Here is an 11,094-nt window from a genome sequence, read left to right on the forward strand (position 1 = left end):
TAAAATTTAAAAAAAGAGAAGAAAAAAAAACAAAAAAAAACTGAGCTTTATGGCAACATCCTATCAGCAAAACAAGCGGAATGCCTGAAAGGGCTCTTGGACGCGAGTTGGCACATGTAGCCGTACTGACGCACCCACACACTGATATGCAGAACTTCCTGACCTGAGCAGACATTGCCTGGTCACTGAGGGAAGTGCTTGGGGGGGGGGGGGGGGGAAATGACCACAGGCAGAAATGTATGGAAGATGAACTTTGTGGAAAAGTGCAAACAAGGCCATCTTGTTGAGAACCGCACTCTGGAAGCACAACTACCCCTCACATCTATCCGGCGAAATATGTGCCTTCAAGGGAAATAAGACGAGTCCAAACACATCGAGTGTTCACTCGTGACTCTTCAGCTAGGAAAATCACAATGAGCTGTACAGCTTCCAGTCTCTCATCTAAAAACAATATCAAGATTCTGAAAACGCAAGACACAACGTACCATATTGGTTAAAACAACAGCAATAATAATAATATAATAATTATAAACTTAATACAACAGCTTTGTGAAAATCTGCCACTGGCCACAATATTATTGTGCATCTTCTTTTGATGGATGGATGGATGGCTATGTTGGCCAGCAGTCCCTGATGTGTTCTCAACACACACACACACACACACACACACACACACACACAGTCTATGCCGATAGGGAAGTATGGAAAGTTTGGAGGATCCTGGGGGGGGATCTGGATTAAAAGTGATGTTGGGCGTGATGAACACAGCGGTGGCACATCTGCAGTCAGGACAGATAAGTATTACCTGACGCGCGCACGTGCACACACGCGCGCACACACACACACACACACACACACACACACACACACACGCTGGTCACTTCAGCAAGGGAGCCGCCGATGCAGCTTTATGGAGCGCTGTCAGACACGCACTGTTTGTTTTCCTCACCCATATGTGAGTTCCTGCTCGCATCTCCAAACTCCGCACCCGAGTGCGCCAGGAGGCCGAACTAAAGCCTGCAGAAGGGCTCCGATGGCGTGCCTTCCAGTACAGAGACAGACTGAGGGACGCCGGTCCCGGAGAAGATGCCCAGTGCAGCGGCGAAAGGGGAACGAGCAGATCGTGTTGCCATTCAACAAGCCAGTAGTGAGAAGTAGGTTCCTTTTCTGTCCCCTGAAATTTTGTCTTGTTTCAACAGCGACTGAATAGGGCAAAACCATCGCTTGCCCACCCCGTAGTACATTAAGTCTGCACAAATCGGCTGGCGCGAGGAAACACCTCTACGTACGCATCATGGGAAGGAGCGGGCAGACAGAAATCCAGGGCTGAACTCTGTGGCCTAGAAATCCCAAACCTCCCACCACCACCACCCCACTCCTGAGTAACCGATGGCAAAAGAGCATCCGGCGCGAGAGGGCACGGGTCATCCCGTGACCAGCCGCCTCTGTGTGTGACAAAATAATACTTAAATTCTAAAAATCCTCAGCCGGAGGTGTACAGATAACATTTGGGGGGACAGGATGGGTAAAAGTGGGGCTCGGATTCGACAGGTTGGTCTATCCGTGACTTTCCCCTTCTGTTGTGTTCTCCATGCTCCTGCTTCCACCTGCAGAGTCCAGTGAAGGAAACAAATCAGTGCTCGTTGAACACCAAGCCCACATGTGCACTCCAGCCCGTGACACTCTCAAAGCACAAGCAACACACTTCTCGCTAATAAAGCACAAAACATGTCATTATTAGACCATCTGCAATACTACACTTACCTACTGGGCACAAAGAAAAGTGATACGAAAAGCGAAAGACTACACATTTTGGAATGCAACAGTGAGCGGTTAAAGACCTACAGGTGAAGGTCCTAGAAGATACTGTGCTCCTTTTCAGTTGGGGGGGTATAGAAACACTACACTATGCTCTGTTCAGTCATCCATAAACAGTGTGGGTTGAATACATTGCTTACGAATACTACAGTACTAATAAGTAATGAGGAATAAAGACGTCCAGGCTGGACTGCTCAAGAAGAAACGAGGAGGGTAATGCAGTCCACCTCTGCAGTAAGAGATCACCCACTGGATACACGTTCAGGTCATTTCTAGGGAACAGCTGTCATGCAGTGGAGAAGACTAGCTTCACATTTACCTCATGCAATGTACACTAACAGTAGTTCTCAATTTTGTCAAAGAAAGAAAAGTGAACAGGAAATTCTAAAGTGACCGGACAGGAAGAGTGGGGGGGGGGAAGGGAAGGAAAAAGAAGAGAGAGAGAAAACAGTCTTAGTTCACTCAAAAGGAAGGAGAAACAGATAAAAAGACCTTTAGTGATAACTGATAATTTCTACTGCTATGGGTAATGATTGTGTGAGAACAGCAGGAGTGCTTAATAACTGTACTTTTTCAATCACACATTTAAAACTGACATTTGGACAGGTCATCTATACTGTAAGAAAAGAAATTGGAACGGCAATCCCTCGATTTACAGAAGCTGCTCCTGAAAACGGTCTGATACGAAAATTTGACACCGAAAGCCCATTTCCAATTTTTAATAATGAGGGGGGGAAAAAAAATACATTCCCATCCCATCCCATCCGAAAACCCCAAACCAATTCTCCCAAATATGACTAAAAACACAATAAAACACCTACATAATTATCAACCCATGATTTTGGCATGATATAAAACACTTTATGACTATGAAACACTGAATGAGGTCATTAGTAGGTCTATTTATGACTGTGTGTTTGGGAAACAAATCGTATTTTTTCTTATATCCAGTGGAAGGCAACAAACATTCAGTAATAAAAAATAATGTTAAAGACAAGTACAGACAATTTAAAACAAACAAGGCAATTTACTGCAATCAACTGTTACTATATCAACAAGTGGAGGGGAACAATTGACTGAATTTTCGCGGAAGGAGGCTCGGCACTCATTCTTGCACTGAAACTGCGCAAACAAAGCGAACACGAGACGGGAAATTCAGGGAACAGCTGATGGCACAACAGCACCAACTCCAATACATTAATGCACTTCCGCTTCACTAGTGTGATTTTCAAATTTTTTTTTTCTTGGACGTTTCTGATAAATATTTGTTATACTGATTTTTTTTTTTTTTTTTTTTTGTTCTGGAAATTGAAAATTGGATATTAAGAGACAAGAGCCGTTATACTGAAATTTTGGATACAATGTAAATCGAGGGATGCCTGTATATTTTGAAAGAAAAGTACTTCACAAAGACCCTTGTGCCCTCATCCTACAGGGCCCCATACCTATGTTAGTGTTCCTCTCGTTCAGCAGCTTAGTCTGGCTGTTAGGCAGGATCTTGATCTCAGGGGGGTCTGGACTCTGGGTCACCCGGGATGCCATCAGAGCATTGAGATACTGCAATCGTGTCACCTGTAGGTGAGGATGCACAACTGGAGCATGAAATCACAGCATATTAAGTATAAAAGCACGGCTACATCACAAACTTATTTAATATCTGAAAAAATCATTCTGCTTGTGTCCGTTTTATCCTTGCTTCATCACACTGAGCCATCAATGCTTTGCACACTTTACACTAAACTGATAAACATTTAAATTTTGGTTAATTACTCGTTAACATCTTAGCAGAATTCGCTCTTCAATTCTCTGCTGAGTCTGCAGAAAGATAAACACGACGGAGTACCCGTTTCCCCCCCCCCCCCCACACGTGTTTTAACCGCAGACACGGCAATAACATTTTTTTTGCATTGTACCAATATCTAAACTTTGAGCCTCTGAACAAAGTCATCTATGCTTAATTTGTTCATGTAAATGTCAGGAATGTGGCGTTTTATTGCTGAAGGATGACGACGGTTACCAGTTTAAGTACTGTGAGACAGTGGATGTTGGGTATATTCATAAGAAGTTTGCTATTAACATGTTCAAAGCTGCGGGATGCTGGGTGTCAAGCCTGCGTGTAATGAAATGAGGAGTGCCAAGTGCTCACCCGTATAAGTTGCAGGTCGGTAAGAGCGCGTACGGTGTAGTCAGGGCAGTAGCTGGAGGGACTGGCAGCCTCCCCAAGGTCAAAGGGATCCTTTGGGGAGCGACGCTGAGTGGACACAGGAGACTGGTGCACTGCACGCGCACACGCGCACACACACGGTTATGCATGGGACCGGCTGATCTAAACTCAAACTAGGGCTGAAAGTTACGGTTCGCCCTCACATGAACAGACTAATGGGGATTCCGATGCATCGTATAAATCATATAGGTGCCTTTGTCATTATTTTGACACGACAGCGATCTTGCAAACAAACTTACAAATGGTAAACAAAATGTTTTGACAAGTTTTCATGAAATATTTGTGCTCCGTTGTGTACAGTTGAGTTTTTCCAAATCAATTCTATAAAAACATTTTCTTCTACATTATATATATATATTAGTGTGTGTATATATATATATACATACAGATAATATAATGTATATTACATATTATTAGATAATACGTTAACATATATGGTTTCATATGTAAATATAACTTAAACTAGTGTTTCATTCACCTGATATCCTATTAGAGAGAAAAATTAGCAACAATCTTAAGAGGGAGAAAGAATGTGTAAAGAACGATTCCTTCCAATTCTGCACTTCCAAAAAATACATACATGTATAGACACACGTGCACACACAAACACACACGTGTACTGAGAACTGTATGCCTGAAAATCACTTCACATATCTACTTTTTTTTTGTTTAACTTTAACGATTATCACCAACTTTCTTCCGTTAATTTCAATTCTGCGAAACATTTAAAAAAAAAAAAAAAAAAAAAAAAGACAACGCACTTGGACTGCCCAGTCACCCCAGATTCAGTTCAGCAAACAAACTGTACATGCAATAATTTCAGGAACATATACATTTGAATTACCTGATGAGGGAGCCGTCAGGGCGGAGACACCATAGTAGGTAAAGGCTCCGTTTTCAAACTTCAAGCCTTCTTTCCCGATCTCTACTTCCACACGGCCCTGCTCAGACACACACCATACAGTGAATCATGGGACAAAAATCAAATTAACCGTCAACTGCAGTAATAAAGATACGTCTTGGCCAAGCAAATGTTAACTATATGATGAAAAAAAGCCAATTCCAAGCCTCAGGATAACTCTGAATGATGGTCTTATTAATGATTTTATTATTCGTCCGATAATCCTCTTATCCAGACTAACCTGCGTTTGGTGCAAAGTGCACATTCTGAGAAGAGACACCTGACCCCCCCCGGTGCTTCGTGCAAGTTGGAACCCATATCTAATGGTAGACTAGCTGCTCTTACTGACGTAAGCGTGACGCCAGCGAACTTCAACGGGTGAAACAAATGTGAGAACGGAATCACGTTTAAGCAAACATCTGACACTTGTGAACTTAGCAGCGAGAAGAAGAGCTGTTTAACTTTGAGCCGCTGGACTCGGTCGGAGGCGAGACTTTTACCAACTAAGTCGAGGGTCCACAGCTGGAGCAGAACAAGGCAGACACCATGTTTCTTGCTCATTGCAGACCCGGGGGTAAGGGGGAGGGTTGAGGGGCAGAGTTGCGTACCTGCAGCAAGAGGATGAAGTAGTCCACGGGGTGGTTGCGGGTGTACAGGTAATGATCGGGGCTCATTCGGTTGGAGGGGTCAAACTTCACCTCCTGGTTAACGCTCGGATGACGGAGCAGGTGGAACAGGACCTTCTCGGAAACACGGTGGGGACTGAAGTGCTCCACCTCTACGGGAAGGTGTGTGGGGTGGGGGAAGGGGTGATTACAAGTTTGAACACTGCAAGCCGCAAGAACAGATGGAAACAAAGGCACCGGCAACTGACCTACAAACCTCCGGCCCCAAACTTCACGTCATAATTGTTTTATCGGTATTATACACGGACAGATACGCACAGCAGCGGGTGTTCGAAGTGCCAAGGACGTGACAGGTCCAAGAGATTTCGTCTGGAGTTATACAGCTATAGGGCACGTAACAAGCCATACAAGGGAGAACAAGTCACACAGACCTCGGGACAGGAAGCGATGAGTGGCCAACAAAAGCTGGGGCGACGTGCGGATCTTCGGCTCGCCCTCCGACACCCTGAAGAGGGAGAACTCCTCGTGGCTGGAGCGCGGCTCCAGGGAGATCTCCAGAGGAGCAAGGGGACGCTTCACCTTCGTCTCCACTGAGCGGGTAGAGTCGAGATGTCATCATCACAACGCAAAACCAAGAAGAAAGATGGAGGGATAAGATAGAAAATAATGCAGGAAGGAAACGAAGCTGCTTAACGCAGCAAAACTCGAGTCGTTACAGTTTCCAGAACTGGTCAGACACAATTAAGGTGATGGGCTTCTGGACAGTGGAGTCGAGCCAAAAGCATGACATCCAAAGTCATAACGGAGCAAAGGAAATGTCTAGACATAATGTCTCAGTGCGTTAATCGCAATCATGGAAACATAAACATGGGTCTGCAAAGCTGCGTAGTCTTTAACAGCTTGCAGTGATGTTTCTCCTTATACAGCCACACGACTCATTTAGACAGGGAAGCCTATCTGATAGTTGATGTCTGAAAGCGATCCAAGGCCAGCAAAACCTTCAGCGAAAATTAAAGAACTGATGGTGTTCACCATTATTCTGGAGCTCCAGAAGATCAGCAGCCAAAGTTAGGGTTAAGGTTCTGGTTCTCAAGAGCATGAGAGATTAAAATGAGAATAACGGTGAACACTGAAGATTTCAGAGGGCTTTCCATTACACAAAGTGAAAGAACTGGGTTTAAAACACCACAGTTTACCGCCATTGTTTACTTCCCATCCCTTTGGCAAAGACCACACACTCACTGTAGCCATCAGATTCATCTAGGATCTCTGACTTGATGATCTCCTCAATGACGTCCTCTAGCGTGACCAATCCCAGAACTTCATAGAATGGATCCCCCTCCCCCTCGTTGTTCACCTTCTGCACAATGGCCATGTGCGAGTTACCTGAGAAGCAGAAACCATTGGCTGTGTATGATGTTCTTGAAGTCCGTGTCAAGGAAAAAGGCGCCATAATGACTGATTTCACCGAAGAAGGTTAACAATGACAAGTGCAACAGCTCCAGCTGCAAGAAGCTTAAATTGTAACGGGGAACGATGAGGGCTGTAGCAACAACCTGGAAACATGGTAAAGGTGCTGGTAACATTGATATGAGCAAAAATGGGAGGACCAGAAACAGCGCAACTATTTATCTAATTAGTATAAACAACGTGACTACACATCAAATCAATATAAAGTGTTACTATTTATCAAACTGGGGGGCACAGTGGCGCAGTGGGTTGGACCGGGTCCTGCTCTCCGGTGGGTCTGGGGTTCGAGCCCCGCTTGGGGTGCCTTGCGACGGACTGGCGTCCCGTCCTGGGTGTGTCCCCTCCCCCTCCGGCCTTTCGCCCTGTGTTGCTGGGTTAGGCTCCGGCTTGCTGTGACCACGTCTGGGACAAGTGGTTCAGACAATGTGTGTGTGTGTGTGTATATATTATATTTATCAAATTACTGTAATGTTACTGTATATCAAAGTAGTACAATGTTACTATGTATCAAATCACTAAACACTGTTGCTACTTATCAAATGACTAGTTACTATGTATCAAATTAGTATGAACATTGTAACTATCAAATTAGTAACACTTAACAGTATCAAATTATCATAAACAATGCAACCACTTTTCAAATTAGTGTAAACAATGCTACTATGTGTCAAATCACTGTAAATGATGTTACTATGTATCAAATCAGTATAAAGTCTTACTAGTTGTTAAATTAATGTAATGTTACTGTACTGTATGGATGGCACGGTGGTACAGTGCTAAGTGCTGCTGTCTCACAGTGCCTGAGTGGTGTAAGAGGACTTGGGTTCGATCCCCGCTCAGTCTGCGTGGAGTTTGCATGTTCTCCCCGTGTCTGCGTGGGTTTCCTCCGGGTGCTCTGGTTTCCTCCCACAGTCCAAAGACATGCTGTTCACGTTCCCCCATAGTGTGTGAGTGACAGAGAGAGCGTGTGTGTTCCACTGCTGTATGGATGAGTGACCCAGTGTAAGCAGTGGATCTAGCAGTGTAAATCACCGTGGTGAACAAGGTGTGTGGGCTGATAACACTACATACGGAGAAAAAGCATCTGCTGAATGAATAAATGTAAATGTACATCAAAGTAGTACAAAGTGTTAAATTACTGTAAACAGTGTCACTATGCATCAGATCAGCATGAACACGGTGTCACCGAGTGTCAAAGTACCGTAGCGTTGCGTCAAATCAACACACAGTAAATACGAGAGTAACGCCTAGAGCACGAACACGCGGTACCGTACGTCGGGTGGCCCGGCTCACCTTTCGGTAAGAGCAGGGTAATAGCGGGGTAAGAGAGCGCAAACACGCTTCTCTTCTGCACCTGCCCGGGGCCGCCCGGCTCACCTTTCTTGAACTCCTCCAGCATGGCATCCAGCTTGGTGTCGTTGAAGACGAAGTGCAGCGGGTGGTTGTAGAACTTGGTGATGGTGCTCATGGGCGTGCAGTCCTCGGGGTCCACCAGCGCCAGGTCCTTCACGTACAGGATCTCCACGATGTTGGAGCGCTCGTCCTCGTACACGGGCACGCGCGTGTAGCCGCTCTGCATGATCTCCGACATGGTGTTGAAGTCGAGCACGGCGGTGGAGGGCAGCATGAAGCAGTCCTTGAGCGGGGTCAGGATGTCCTCCACCGTCTTGCTGCGCAGCGCGCCGCGGCTGAACTCCTCCTTCACGAACTCGTTGTACGGGTCGTTCACGTTCGTGCGGATCATCTCCATGGTCCTCTCGCGCACGCCGCACGTGCTCACGTCGCGACGCAGCGCCACGTCGAGCAGCAGCCCGAGCGGGCACGAGAGCGGGCAGGTGAGCACCATGCACACCTGCGCCAGCCACGTGAGGCGCGGCGCGAGCTGGAAGCCGTGGCCGGAGCACAGGACGTGCGGCAGCAGCTCGGCCACCAGGAAGAGGAGCGCGCCGCACACGAGCACGGCGGGCGCCACGGAGCCGAAGGCGCGCTGCAGGAGCGCGCCGAGCGCCGCGTGCCCGAGCGCGCACAGCAGCAGCAGCGAGCACACGAGCAGGTTGCCGCGTCTGCGCACGGGCTCCAGGCGCTTCGCGGCCCGCTTCTCCCTCTCGGAGCCGCAGCTGTGCAGCACGTACAGCTCCAGGGGGTCCAGCCACAGCAGGCTCAGGTTGACGCTTTTCAGGAGCGCGCACGCGGCGAGCACGAGCACCACGGCCACCGCCAGAGCCCACGTCGGGATCATGTCATCGTCGTCGGCGTCGTCGTCATCATCATCGCTCGGCGTCTCTCCGCCCGCCCCCACCGCCCGCAGCTTGTCTCGTCCCACCGAAGCCCACCTGGCCCCGTCTAGGACGCACACGCGGTGGTAGATGCCCTCCTCGGACCCGCCGCCGTCCCCGCCGTCGTCGCGTCCCCGCCTCGTCCGCACGGTGACGGTTACGAGTCTGCTGCTGTTCTCCCCATCATAATGATAATAATTATTATAACCCTCAGGCTCAGCCGCGTCTAAGCGCTCGCTCACCTGGAAGAGGGCCGAGCTCCGGCTCTTCTCCTGCTCGCACGGGTCCTGCTCCGAGATCCCGTCCGCGTCCGCGCCCGCGCACACGGCGAACCCGACCCACGGCCAGGTGGTCGTGGTGGTGGTCCTGGTCCCGGTCCCATTCGCCGGAAAGAGACCGAACAAGCGAAGCTTGAAAGAGGCTCCGTACGGCGCTGTGATCACCCGCTCCCGCATATAAACCCCTTCGCTGGGCTCCTCCAGTCGCAGCCCCAGAACCTGCGGGGCTTGCAGCTGGCCGTAGGCGCCGGACCGAAAGCCACGGAAGCACAGTATCATCAACAAGAAGCGTAAGCCTGCCGAGCCGACCACCATATTGGAATTGGGCAGCTGGGCTTTGCGCGGGTCACGTGACTTCTACCCAAGCTCGCCGCGGGCCGAAGGATCGTGTCGGACGGCTTCACCACAGCGGCTCTCGGGCGGCAAAGTAGGCAGAGCGGGGCTGTGCAACCTGCTTAGACACGCCTGGACTTTCCCTCGAACCCCCAGCGGACTGCTTTAACTCATGCCGTTAGAGGAAAACAGCAGCAGCTCGCCTCGGATACGGACGCGGCCGGCCGGCAGCCGTTTCGCTAGCGTCGCCATTTTGGCTCAAGACGACATGTAAACAAATAGGAAGGGTTTCTGTGCGCTTGAGCCGAAGTGGAGTCGGTTTCCTACTCGCTGCTCGGACCGTGTCGGGCTCTTCTCTTTGTTCGAAGTCGAAATAAATGTTGTGTAAATTACACACTGCGATTTAAAAAAAAAAAAAAAAAAATGTTCCTGGGAAGTTCCTCTCGTTTTAACTGAGAAACGAGTTATCCTTTATTTTTTTCCTTAATCATTAGACCATTTCTACAGCGCCGTCTCGGGCACTTCCCACAGACTGCTGCTCTTACGACTCGCGAGCCTCGCTGTTACCAAGTAACCGAAACAAAACACATCAAAGCCATTTCCTGGCCCGTGTAGCGCAAGGGGGGTAGTATTTGACAGAATGGTTTAAAGAGTGTTGGACTAACAGCTTTTATTCTATAAACAGGAAGAAAAACATGTATCTCAACACTTCACTTTTGGAAAGTACACAGAGTCTGACACCAAACACTTTTTAAATAGAGAAATATATCTCCAGTTTATTAACCTTTTTTTCTTGTTCATCAAAACTGTTATAAAACAGCATGTACATGTTTTAACTTAAAACACGCAAGGAAAAAAGATACAGTACAATTCAACTGTCCCTTATTTTCTGTCCTTTTCACCTTCAAATAAGGTAAATAAAAATATCAAAATGACTGATGCAGTACCCTTTCAAATGAAAACTCAGTCCGTCACAATTGGAAGCATAAATTTGAAAGTAGCTCTGTCACAAAACACTGCTGCTCATATACTGATTGCTTTAGAATCAGGCCTGTTGGGGGGGGGGGGGGGGGTGTTACAACCAGAGGAAAATCCTCTTACTTGTGTTTGCTAAATGACAACAAAGGACAAAATGGGATTGTAATGTTCTCCCGTGATATCCCAACAT

General features: G+C 47.6%; 1 protein-coding gene across 2 annotated transcripts; it reads right to left on the reverse strand.

The window, feature by feature from the left end:
• Positions 1-206: 206 nt before the first annotated feature.
• On the reverse strand, positions 207-10,485 carry LOC108932911 (metal transporter CNNM3-like). 2 transcript variants are annotated; one of them, XM_029249576.1, is made up of 9 exons: positions 8,417-10,485; positions 6,812-6,955; positions 6,001-6,159; positions 5,552-5,721; positions 4,887-4,983; positions 3,965-4,095; positions 3,264-3,390; positions 2,138-2,202; positions 207-1,607 (listed from the first exon to the last, which is right to left on the reverse strand). In XM_029249576.1, the coding sequence occupies exons 1-8, from the start codon at positions 9,906-9,908 to the stop codon at positions 2,153-2,155; spliced, it is 2,370 nt and encodes a 789-aa protein (XP_029105409.1). In that variant the 5' UTR covers positions 9,909-10,485; the 3' UTR covers positions 207-1,607; positions 2,138-2,152. The 2 variants fall into 2 exon arrangements, with proteins under 2 accessions (XP_029105409.1, XP_029105408.1); XM_029249575.1 differs by lacking the exon at positions 2,138-2,202.
• Between the last annotated feature and the right edge of the window lie 609 nt (positions 10,486-11,094).

The sequence above is a fragment of the Scleropages formosus genome, unplaced genomic scaffold, assembly GCF_900964775.1.
Source record: "Scleropages formosus unplaced genomic scaffold, fSclFor1.1, whole genome shotgun sequence".
NCBI lineage: Eukaryota > Metazoa > Chordata > Actinopteri > Osteoglossiformes > Osteoglossidae > Scleropages > Scleropages formosus.